Source organism: Mus pahari, chromosome 1 (genome assembly GCF_900095145.1).
Source record: "Mus pahari chromosome 1, PAHARI_EIJ_v1.1, whole genome shotgun sequence".
NCBI lineage: Eukaryota > Metazoa > Chordata > Mammalia > Rodentia > Muridae > Mus > Mus pahari.
This window is the reverse complement of record NC_034590.1, coordinates 59,683,031-59,696,384: the sequence shown is the minus strand read 5'-3', so window position 1 is coordinate 59,696,384 and position 13,354 is coordinate 59,683,031. Positions and strand designations below refer to the sequence as shown.

The window sequence follows — 13,354 nt, the reverse complement described above, 5'->3', positions numbered from 1 at the left end:
ATTTTGGAAATTTCTTTCATAGAAAACAAGAAATATGTGAGAAATCAGTGCAGACTGGAAATGAGGGTAGTGGGGCAAGTCTGTCTCAAAGAGTTAATAAATCATTCCATGACCCAAGGGATATATTTCTAAATTGTAATTTACAAAATATTCTGTAATTTGAGCTAGGCTTATTTTCCAAATGAATAATTATTTGCTAGAGGATATGTCTTTGTGTGTATAGCAAAACCAAATGTACCCCAGGCTGGCCTTGAACTTACTTGATAGTCTATGATGACATTTGATGAGCTTTGATCCTTTTGCCTACACAGTCAGTGCTGAGATTATTGACAAAGATCACCATGTCTGATTTCATATAGTACTCAATAGCAAACCCAGAACTTTATGTATGCTAGACAAGCACCTTTCAAACTGAGTTACTCAAAAACATACATGAATCAAGTCACCTTTGAAAGGACAGAATTTTTAGGTATTTTCCCTGGCTTGAGAGCCTAATAAGAAATTATTTTGACACTAAGAATTTGATGAACTAAAAGTCTGAGATTTTCTGCATATACCTCTAGAGGCTATTTTATTTATTTTCTTTACATCAAAACACTGATACATATATACAAAGACACAGAAAGTGACCCTCCTATCACCATAAGAGTTAGTTATGAAGACCAACTTGTGGATACTTCATTCCTCCTTAGAATAGGGAACAAAATACCCATGAAAGGAGTTACAGAGACAAAGTTTGGAGCTAAGATGAAAGGATGGACTATCCAGAGACTACCCAACCCGGGGATCCATACCATAATCAGCCACCAAACCCAGACACTATTGCACATGCCAGCAAGTTTTTGCTGAAGGGACCCTGATATAGAGGTCTCTTGTGAGGCTATGCCAGTGCCTGGCAAACACAGAAGTGGATGCTCACAGTCAGCTATTGGATGGAACACAGGGCCCCCAATGGAGGAGCTAGAGAAAGTACCCAAGGAGCTGAAGGGGGCTGCAACCCTATAGGTGGAACAACAATATGAACTAACCAATACCCCCAGAGCTCGTGTCTCTAGCTGCATATGTAGCAGAAGATGGCCTATTCAGCTATCATTGGGAAGAGAGGCCCCTTGGTCTTGCAAACATTATATGCCCCAGTACAGGGGAATGCCAGGGCCAAGAAGTAGGAGTGGGGAGGTAGGGGAGCAGGGCAGGGGGAGGGTATAGGGAACTTTCGGGATAGCATTTGTAATGTAAGTAAAGAAAAAATTCTAATAAAAATAAAAAATAAGAGTTAGTTATTATTTGGAAACCGGACAGCTATTCTTGGCTTTCTTTAACAAATGTAATACTTTTGCCCCTCTGGTACTGTAGTTTTCTGGCCTAAAAGTCATATATAAAGATGGATTATCTTAATCTCAGCTAAATATAAGATTTCATTAATGATGAGTGTAAAGAATTTAGCTTTCCTAGTAGATAAGCTTTAAACAGTCTATGAGTTGCAAAACTATTGCTTTATTTTATCATATAATGGGAAGCATAAGAATAAACTGGTTAGAAAACAGGAGTAGTGGTCAGATAAATAATAACTCAGCAGATCTTCTTATCAGTATGCCTATCAAAAAAGTTTTACATGCTTTTCATTCTTATAGCCTAAATAAGTATAGTTTTCTTGTCTCTGTGTAGTAAGTGTCCACTGTGAGAAATAAAGATAACGGTGCATATTCCCATAATGTGCCTGACCATCGATACATAGAGCTATTAATAACACATTATATTGCAGAGGAGAACAAGTTTCTCAACAAGGATTTTGAATCGATTTGTTTTGAACTTCCCCTATGCATTAGAGAGAAATCTTTTGGAATCCCCCTCACACTATAAAACTGAGGAAGTAAACATGAAAATCCATCATTCTTCTTGGGAGAGCAATTTTATGCAAGACTGGTAAACTAATTAAAAGTTAAATTTGAATATAAATATAGAGAACAAGACTAAAAGGTTTATCAGGAAAATACAAACTACAAAAATTCCAGAGTTAAGGAACACGATAATCAAACACTTCAAACTACCCAGTCTTCTTAAATTCATTCTCTCTTCCTTCCAAAATTAGGCATTTTCTTAGCTCTGAGATCACAGAATCTAGAAACATGTGGGAAACAGACCCCTGTGCACACCTATGGGGGATTATCTTGATTTTTTTTAAATGATGAGGGAAGACCCATGTTAACTGCATGTGGGGTACTCCCTGAGGCAGAGAAACCTGAACTGTATAAAATGGAGAAAGCAAGCTGAGCACTAACATGTATGCCTGCATTGTTCACTGCTTTCTGAACATGATGCTTTGAACTCCTGCTGCCTTGACTTCCCTTCTGTGATTAACTGTGAGCTACAATGAACCCTTTGCTGCCTTATAGTGCCTTTGTTAGAACATTCTGTTACAAGTGGAAACTTAATGAGGACACCCTCCCAAGTAGCATTCTTACTTTCTCTACTTTGCTGACCACAACCACCTAATCAAAATATGGACCAAATAACTCAAGACAGAGGTTTCTTAAACTTGCACAGTATATCTACAAAGGGATAAACTCACTCTAATACAAGAATTGTCACCAAGTATTACAGGGGAATGAAAAAAAAATGTCACATAGGACTCAAAGGATGAAGAAGCTTGTACTTACAGAAACAACTGGGGGATTTCCATAGGGCAGTTGCATTTTAAATGAGTCAAATATTAGCACTATGATGTGTCTAACCAAAGAAAAGATCTCATGGATCTTCAAGATAGATGGAGAGGAGTAGAGACAATAAACATGGAACCAAACAGGGAAAAAAGGAGTTAAAATGACTAAAATATAAATATTACCATGCATGGTCATTGGTATAGTTTTCATTTTAGTATCATTCATTGTTAAAGTGCCTGAGGATATAGCTCAGTGATATATCCCTTGTCTCAGCCTTCACAAGGTTCTGAGTTCAATCCCTAGAGCTACAGAAAAAATATATTGTTAGCAACTGAACTGTCAAGCCCTCTTGCCTACCTAATTCCATCGTATTTGAACCTCAGTACTTAAGATAACACAAGCTAACTGCTTTTAAAAAGGTTTTAATTCTTCAGGTCTCATCAATAATAAACAAGGAATTAGTTCTATCATTAATAATTTCTGTGAGGCTGAGACACCAATGCTATTCTTCCAAATCATAAATTCCTTAGTCTCTAAAAGGACTGGAAAGGTTTGGATGAGGTACAAAATGATGTAACAATATAAAATTACTTTTCACAAGTTATTACTCCATTTAAAATACCACCAACCAAAGAGTACACATGGTAGAATTCATGGCTCCAGATGCATATGCAGCAGAGGATGGCCTAGTCAGTCTTCAATGGGAGGACAGGCTCTTGGTCCTGTGAAGGCTCTATGCCCCAGTGTAGCAGAATGCCAGGGCTAGGAAGCAAGAGTGGGTTGATTGGAGAGCAGGGGGGTGGGGGAGGGAAGAAGGTTAGGGGGATTTTGTTGGGGAAACCAGGAAAGGGGATGATAACATTTGAAATGTAAATAAAGAAAGTTATCTAACAAAAAAAATTCTGAAAACTCCAAAGAATGTATTTTTCCACTTGACCTTTTACTGACATTTTACTCCAAATTATAGAGATTTTGATAAATGAAGAATCATAGCTTTTAAAATCATATTTAAGCTTATTCCCATTTTTAATGTTAAAAATACTAAAATACCTCCTTAAGGTATTTGGTTATTATGTTTCTTAATTTAAAAAATACTTTATATTTTATTCATATGTTAATATGTATAAAATTCTGGTCCTTCAACTACAATCACATTTGAAATAGTAACTTTTATTTTATCAATAAAATTGAAAATCAACCTGTCTTGGAACCAAATTACTGATACAATATTTGACTAGAAATGTTTTGTTATGCAAATATTCATTAAATATCAACTATGTGCTAAGTACTATGTTAGGATCTTGAGATACAGTTTCAATGAACATATTACTCTTGCATAGAAGAAGAAACATCATAATCTAGAGAAGATACAGACTAATCTGTGATTTGGGAAATAGTGTCTTCTCCTATCCTCATGTGAAATCAACAGATAGAATGGAGGAAATGATACAGGATATATGGGAGTTACCAAAGAAAACAGAGGAAGGGGCAATTGTGTGAGCTATTGCATAGCAGGAAAGGTAAGTAAATGGGACATTGTGAGATTTCTGCACAGTCTAATGCCATGTGTGGATGATAAAGCTGATGAGCAACAGAAGCCTGATCATGTAAAGCCTTGAAACTCATAGTGAAAGATGTAGTCTTTAACTCTAAAAGTGGTGCTTTTAAGTGGCAAGAGAACAACCTGAAGAAAACAAAGAACAAAATACAGGAGCAAATATGGAGATGAAGTACAGAGCAGGAACTAAAGGAAAAGCCACCCAGAGACTGTCCCACCTGGGGATTCATCCCATATACAGTTACCAAACCCAGACACTATTGTGGATCCCAACAAGTGCATGCTGGAAAGAGCCTGATAGGGCTGTCTCCTGAGAGGCCCTGCCAAAGCCTTACAAATATAGTGGTGGATGTTAGCAGCTAACCATTGGAATGAGCACAGGGTCCCTAATAGAGGAGTTAGAGAAAGGACTGAAGATGTTGAAGGGGTTTGCAACCCCATAGGAAGAACTCCCAGGGACTAAGTCATCAACAAAGGAGTACACATGGTTCCAGCCATATTTGTAGCAGAGGATGGCCTTGTCATGCATCAGTGGAAAAAGAGGTCCTTGGTCCTATGAAGGCTCGCTCGATAGATGCCCCAGTGTAGGGAATCGAGGGTGGGGAGGTAGGAGTGGATGAGTGGGTGTTTGAATACCCTCATAAAAGCAGGGGGAGGGAAGATGTGATAGGGTGTTTCCAGGAGTGAGGGTGACTGAGAAAGGGGATAACATTTGAAAGACAAATAAAGAAAATATCCAATAAAAAAATCAAAAAAATTATGGATAGAAAAAAAAAAGAAATCGAAATAGATGAGGACCCTATATGATGATTGGGCTGCTGTAAACTTCAATCTGAGGACATGAGGAGGCTGCCACCAAGCTTCAGATGGGTGGTGAGCAGTCATAGTTATTCAAGAAAGAGATCATTACTTTACAAAGTGGAAAAGATAACATTTCTTAATTTAGGAATGGAAAATCAAAAGAAGAAAAGAAGAGTGCACAATCAGAACCATTATCCTAATAAATAGTGAAATAATAATTTGAAATCTGAAAATCAAGTCTTAAATTTGAACTTTGCCAAGTTATACTAAAGTATAATGACCTAGAGTAAAACATCTTCCATGGATTCACTATATCTAAATTTTACTCTAAAATAACAGAGTCACTGCGTCTTTTTGGAAAGTCTACCTTTAGATCATAGAAAACGACATAAAAAGTGTTCACAGGGGATTGAAAGTCTTGTTCTATCCCTTCCTGAAATGAATTATAACAGAAAAAAGCTGTAAGCCTAGTTTAAGACAATTATTCTCAAAAAAAAAAAAGTTTTGATAAGTGATAGCTCTAGTTCAAACACAGTTACTGTGTACACACATACACCCCCACACAAATACACACAAACTTAATAAATAACTAATGGGCAAAAATATTGTAGAAAACATCACCACCAGGAAGACGGAATTATAAGGTGAAAATGTGCAATGTCAAGCATACAGGTGGTTTTGGAGTTAGAGTCTGAGCCACTATCAGAGAATATAACTCCAAAAAAGAACCGGAAAGTTGTAAGCACAAGAAATGCTGTGCTCATTTAGGCTTCGTCCAGCTTTCTCAGGCTTTTTAGTCTCAAACAGTAAAAGGGTGTGGCACGGACAGAATCTACTTTGTTCCAACTGCAAAAATATTTTGCAATTACCTCTATCAGTACATGTCACTAGATGTTAGAGGTGGCATACTTGCATGTCATCATGACACAAAAAAGTTAACCTTCGTGAGATCAAGAATCAAGTCATACCTAATTCAATTCCCTTAGCCTGACATAGAATCCAACCACACATATAAATAAGAACTGTTTCTTCCTGCCCTCTTTCCCTCAAATCACTTAAAATTGTTTTATGAAACTGTTCCCCATTATTGTGTCAGAATGGGTCCTGGATGATAGGGCATATTCCATATGTTCACACATTTTAAACCAAAGCAAGCTTAATAAAGGCTCTATAAAAGGTCTTGACTTATTCTTCCATGTTTCCTACACAATATTGAAAAGTCTCCACTTCTGCTTACTATACACTCCACTTAGCTGTAAGCACACAGCATGTTATTCCACATAGTGATCTGAAAACCTATAATTAGCTAGGATAAAAATGGGGCAACAAATTCCCCCGCAGAGATAGGCCCTTCTTGAAATGCATTTTGTTTTACTTGACATACTTGTTTTTAAAAGTTAGCTTTTTCTATATATCTAGATCTACTGCCAAGATACTTAACACTTACAAAATTCATTGGATAATTACTTTCAACATAAATACTAAGGTTACTGAGGAGATGGCCAAGTCCAAATTCTTCTTTCAGTTGAGATCACAGCACGAGAACACTTGGAAAACTATAAAGCAGTCAACCACGGTGACCCAAGTGAACAAGAAAAGACAGAATAGCTGAGTCTTGCATGTATACTAAAAAGCTGTTCTTGAAGCTGGATCTTGTTAGAGGCAGCTGTCATATAGAAGACTGCTTCACTTTTAAAGCTTCTTTGTGGTGAAAAAGCACTCTTCAAGCCATCAGCAAATATGATGTTTTACATGGCATTTTTGAATATTGAGTTAGGTTGTGTAATGATTAGCAGACTCAGTCAAATTTCATTCATTCATTCATTCATTCATTCATATGTATGTGTGCATGTATATATGTATGTACAGTTACACACACACATATATATATACATGTCAAAAGACTCACAAGTAAGAAAGTTAGGAAAAACTATCATGGATTGCCTACACTGCAGCTCAAGGTAAAGCTATACTATTAAAGTTTATAGAGGCTGAGAGAACATCTTACAAATTTGATACCATAAGCAAATAAAATAAATGCTATTCCCTAAGTGGAATACCTGCAGTTCAGTAAGATTTCATGATGACCAATATCAAGTATTATATTTTCATCATACATAATTCATATTACATTTAGAATGTATCTGAAACACTCTACTATTAAACAAGAGGAAGTAGAATAAGGTTGTTAGAAAGAGTGGGGATGGGCATGTTCATTAGGGTAAGGAGTGGCCTGTCCAACAGCCATATTTTAAATTCTAACACTACCATATAGCCAGCTATTTTACTAGGAAATTAAATGTCCTTGGACAGCCATAATAACAGGTGTTCATGTGGCAAATCACTGGTGTCTGTATCTAGTTTGGATTGTAGTATGAAAATAAGTCTCAAGTATAAATATTTCATTTTCTTTCTGTTTTTTTTTTGTTGGTGTATACAGAAAAGAGGAGTATAAACTCACATCACAATCAGTGACTAAATATTCAAAAATTTGTTTTCATTCATTTATTTTCATTTTCTCTCTAGTAGTATCTGTAAATATCCAAAAATTGTAGGAAGAAGACAAGGATTACCCAATAACTAAAGGACAGGAAAGTTGAGAGAATAACTTAGAGATGCATTAGGATGATAAAATGTGATCAGAATGTGTTGTATGAAAAAAGTCTCTTTTCTTTTTTTTTAAGCTTTATTTATTTATTATTATATGTAATTACACACATAACTGTCTTCAGACACTCCAGAAGAGGGCGTCAGGTCTTGTTACAGATGGTTATGAGCCACCATGTGGTTGCTGGGATTTGAACTCAGGACCTTTGGAAGAGCAGTCGGGTGCTCTTACCCACTGAGCCATCTCACCAGCCCTATAACCAAGTTTTTTAAAAAAAATTTTTTTAAAGCTTTATTTATTTATTATATGTAANTACACTGTAGCTGTCTTCAGACACTCCAGAAGAGGGCATCAGATCTTGTTACAGGTGGTTATGAGCCACCATGTGGTTGCTGGGATTTGAACTCAGGACCTTTGGAAGAGCAGTCGGGTGCTCTTACCCACTGAGCCATCTCACCAGCCCGTCTCTTTTCAATATAAGAAAAAATTCAGGAAGAAAGCAAAATTTACCCATCAACCAAAGAAAGGGAGAGGGACTTATCCACAAGAACTCACCACTTGTCATGTGTGCACAGCTGGTAGACGGTAGAACCTAGCTGGTGGACTGTAGAACCTAGCTGGTGGACTATAGAATCTAGCTGGAGGACTGTAGAACTTAGCTGGTGGACTGTTGAACCTAACTAGCAGACTGTTGATACTAGCTGGTGGACTGTAGAACCTAGCTGGTGGACTGTAGAACCTAGCTGGTGGACTGTAGAACCTAGCTGGTGGACTGTAGAACCTAGTATGATTTCAAATCAGACAGATAAGGCACAATCCTGCTTGGCTATTAACAGGTTCATCCTGGTCAAAGTAATGCAATATATTTCACTCTACCAAGGACATCTGAACAGAGTTGACCCAGGCTCTTCTTTGTAGTAGACTTTCTCAGAAATAGGGCAAATTTTGGAGAAATTATCATCTTGTTTCACAAGCCCCTAATGTCTTGGGAGTTTTAGAATCAGGCAGGCCAGTTAAAGTGATGTATATATCATGGCAACCCATATAAAAATCAGACCTTACATCAGTGAACCAAATGAAACACAAAGGATCTACCTATGACAAGAAATACTCTGCAGTAGGCTAATATCCTATAGAGTCAGGGCAAATCCTTGCCCTCTCATCAAGAGTGACAGGCCTGAAGATAAAGCTCAGTGGCTTAAGTGCTTGTCTAACATGCCCAAGGCCCTTAATGTGATTCCTGATATTGCATAAGCTGAATATGGTGGCAATCACATGTAACCTCAGCACTTGGGAAGCACAGGAAAGAAGAACAGAAGTTTTAAAATCAACTTTGGCTCCAAGGTGAGTTCAAGGATAACCTAGGCTACATTGTCTCAAAACCAAAACAAAACTAAGGGGAGAAATTAGAGAGGTAGTGCAGCAGTTAGGCACTTTGACAGCAATTGCAGAAGACCTTGCACAATTCCCAGCACTCGCATGGTAGCTCTCAACTCTGTAAATCCCATTCCAGAGGCTGAAATGCCTTCTTCTTGCTTCCATGGGCACTGCACTTAGGTGGTGTACAGACTTACACGCAGGCAAAACACCCATACACATAAAACTATGTCTTACTTTTTAAAGAAAAAGAAAAAGAATTTGAACATTCTCAAAACTCAGTTGACTACCCCCTGTTCTTTATAGATACATACTAGTGTTAAGAAAAGGAGAGTGGCATGCTGTGACTTGAGGGTACTCAAAGGCATACTTAACCCAAGGTGAATCTCGGTGGAGAGGGGAGGTTGGATTTCACATCACCTTAGAACCCAGAGGTCTCTAATACAACTTGAAACAATTACGTTACAACCATCCTATCCGCCAATTACCTTGCTTTTACCCAAACATCTTTCAACCTCCAACTCAGCAGTTCAAGGCCTTTGAGCTTGAAGTTATCAAAGTGAGCTGAGCATTACCATGAGGTTGGATGCCGCTCTGTCTGCTGAATGGAGCTCAGATCCTTCAGATTCCCTACTTGTGCAGACTTCTGTGATTATAGCCTTCACCAAAACTTTGGTCTGAAACTGTGGCTTAGGAAAGGATTCCCAAGCATGGGAGTTAAATTGCTTCTGAGAGCAAGCATGGAACTCAAACTGCCTTATGCTGCCAAATGCATGAGACTAAAACTGATGCTGGACTGGCATTTGAGGGCAAGATATATATGTGATATAAGAACTGCCACTTGTTAGGACTTAGTCAGTATATGTATGGCATGTTCCTCTTGCTTAGTATGTATAAATAAATGTACAAACAGTGGTAACTCCTAGAGTATAGCACTATTGTCTTTACCTTGCATTATTGTTTATTCTTCTCTCATTTGGAGGGATAAAATATACTCCCTGTTTATAGATATCAAAAGATAACAAAGATATCAGAAATTTATCTGTAATCACTTGGTAGTCTTCAGAAGGTATTTCTCTCTAGAAGAGTCTCGTTCTGGAAGCTCAGAATCATTATATCTTTCTGTTCTTCCCATTTAGAAGAGGAACCTAGAACTCACCGACATATAACAAGGCTGAAGACATAATGCTATTTAGACTATAATTATGCTAGTTAAATAATGCTAGCTACAGCCACATCTTTTAAACAGTAAGCTATTTTAAACTGGGGTCCTGAGAACATTGGTGCAGCTGAAAGACATTCCAGACACTAAAACATGCAACAACAGAGGGCCCAGGCTCACAGTGAAAAGCTCAGAAGACTCTAGTTGATGCAATCTTCAAGTTTCTAATAGCTCATGCTTCTCTAGAACTGCTAAATGAACCTACCTCCACTAACTAACCTTATCTTAAGACCTGCAAGCTCATGGCTACAGAAGCACATGCATCTCAAGACTGTACGTGTCCTTTTAGGAAGTTTCCTTCTTAGTGCTCATCTCAAGTCATGGCAAAATGTTTCCAGTGAAATGCACTAGTTGAATGAAATGAGCACATCTGAAAAAGAATTGTTTCTTTTAAATCCAGCACATATCAAGGGGTTCTTGGTGCTGCAGACCATGAATAGAGATTAAGTGGGGTTATCTGAAATGGATCCTGGAAAATCTCGCTGGAGTTTAAAATTCCAAAGCTAGAAGATTCTTGAGCTATCACTGCCTAGCCATTTGCAGCTTAAAATGCTACTCCTCTGGTGAGTTAGCATCTAGAATGCTAGGCATGCCCAGGTTACAAGCAACCAAGTAGGACCCAGTATTGAGCACTAACTATAGCCTGCCTTAGCTTTTATTGTGGCTAGGAGCTGGTAGAAGCTGTTAGTCAAACCCTGATTTCATACTTTAGATTTCTCAAAAAATACACCAAGATCAAATCAAGAAATCTTAAAGCAAATGACATTAACATCACCATAACCCCCATCCTTGCCTCTAGGGAGGCAGAGGCAAGTGGATCTCTGAGTTCAAGGTCAGCTTGGTCTAGGTTAGCAGAGTTACATGATGGGACCCTGTCTCCGTTTTTTTTTTTTTTTTTTTTTTTTTAAATGTATTCCAAAAAACATACACAGTCTCCTCTTTGAGATGGAGTGTGAAGAAGAGATAGCCAGGGATAGAGGGAGATGGAAGAGAGATGGGGAAGAGGGGAGTAGAGTGCGAAGAGATAGTTCGTTCTAGATTTATACAAATTTAGCATCTCAAATTTTCCTGACTACAGAGGCGAGTAAGCAGTGAGATGATAATAGTGACATTTAAAAGAAACTAAATTCCTAAGGAACGAGAATGAGCAAACAAGAAAGAGTTCACAGGAGATAAGCCTGCTCCTTCTTAAGTTTCCTAGGGGCTTCCCCTCTAAGCACGAAGGATGAAGCCATGTGAAACACTCCGGGCCAAGTCGGGGCTACCTGTGTCCAGAAAAGGACTAGAATGAAAACTGAATGCGACTACAGTCTCCTTGTGAGTCCGGGCGACAGCCTGCTCTGCACCCAAGTATCCCAGGGGAAAGTGGTTAGCTTTCTCACAGCCAGTGAGAGCCAGCGAAGTTACTAGAAGTTGCAGCTAGAGTGGGGACGACTCCAACAGAAACAACAGCAAAAGGAAAAAAGAAAAAATGAAAAAAGAAAAGAAAGAAAACACTTCCATTTCTTTGAAATCCGGTTTCCAAGTCATTAAGCCAAAGTTTCCAAGAGTGGAGCGCTCAGGCGATCCGGATCTCCTGCTTGATTGCACTCCAGGGTCCCGGGACTGGAAACCTACTGAAAAGTCATTCTTCACTCCCCGAACCTTCACCCCCTAACTTCTCACTGCTCCACTCCACCCTCACCCGTTGCGCGCTGCCCTGGTCGCTCACCTGCAATGTCCCAGAGCTGCAAGCGCACCACCGTCTCTGGGTCCCAGTGGAGCACCTTCAGCGCGAAGTCCACACCAATGGTGGCCCGGTAGTGCGAGGAGAAGTTTTGGTGCACGTAGCGCTTGATGATGCTGGTTTTGCCCACACCCAGGTCGCCGATCACCAGCAGCTTGTACAGGTGCTCCTTGTGCGGTGTCTGCATCCTGGAGGCCCGCGGGTCTTGCGGAGCCAGGAGCTTGCCCTGGGAAGCACAGCCGGGGCTGGGCACCGGACGGAGACAGGAGCTCTTGTGGGCGCTAAGGCTAGGCGTACTGGCGCAGGCTAGGGAGCTGGGGCGGAACTCCTCCCCCGGTTTAATCCTCCTTCCTACTCGGCGGACTCCAAAGTGGGAGGAGACCAGAGCAACTCCTGGGACTGGAAGCTAAAGGACCCGGGACCCCAGTGCTACTGCCTGACAAGCTCGTAATTTGCACAGTGCTTTACTCCTTTCACGGAGATTTTTCTCTCACCTTCGGTCCATGACACAAACATACGTGGATTTTGTTTTCCACGTTCTGCCTGGGAGAGAACTGAGTGTCGAAAAGTACCCAGGTCTTCTGAGGTTACTAGGCCTTGCCGCCACCCACACAGTATTGTGAAGTTGGAGAGGCCTTGAGAAACACCAAAGCAGTAGGCACAACGACTTAGGTCTCTGGCCCCTAGAGTTGAAAGACTTTAGGCAAACCCTTTGAGCTCCTTTTTCCTGGGCATCTATAAAGTGGTAATGCTTTTCTCTTAGCTCCTATTCAACTGTTAATGAACTTAAGTAGGGGCCACCTGAGAAATGCTAAGGGCTTACTTCACTTTCAGCCTCCGCTCCTATCCTAAATCCTCCAAGCGAAACTGAACAATACACACGTGGTTTTATCTTTGTAAGTAGAGGCAGATGTTTATAAATCTTCTCGTATACACCATTTAGTCATCCTGGAAGTCTTAAAAGTATCATTATTTTTCCTCTTTTTACAAGTGAGGAGTCCCAAGAACCGGATGTACTTTAGAAATGTAAAGAAAACGCCTATTTCAAATCCAGGTCTTTGGTTTCAACGCATTCTTTCTTATTCATTCACTTAATCATTCATTCATAGGTATGTGCCCTATGCAGATACCTGTGTGCTTGTGGGAATACACAAATAATCAGAGACCCACGGCGAGATAAATGCATTAGTAAAGTAGGAAAGGGAATATGGAAAGCCTGTGTGTGGTTGAGTGTTTATTTAGGGGAGGGGGCAGAGAAAGTCTCACTGGGCAGGTGAGAATTCCCTGAGGAACTTAAGGCTGTGAGGGAAGGAAGGAGCAGCTCTTTGGGGTCAGTATTCTACTTTTACCTGGTGTACTCAGAAAAGAACTGGGTCCATGCAGTCTTATTTCATCATTGTAT

The 13,354-nt window shown here is 39.6% G+C and overlaps 1 protein-coding gene across 1 annotated transcript in view; it reads right to left on the bottom strand.

Annotated features, from left to right (window-relative positions):
- Rab38 (RAB38, member RAS oncogene family) overlaps nt 1–12,262 on the bottom strand; it is a 69,550-nt gene extending 57,288 nt beyond the window's left edge. Inside the window, exon 1 of the mRNA XM_021205957.1 lies at nt 11,938–12,262. Coding sequence (XP_021061616.1) covers nt 11,938–12,139 — 202 coding nt within the window. The 5' untranslated portion in view covers nt 12,140–12,262. The remainder of the gene's footprint in view (nt 1–11,937) is intronic.
- Between the last annotated feature and the right edge of the window lie 1,092 nt (nt 12,263–13,354).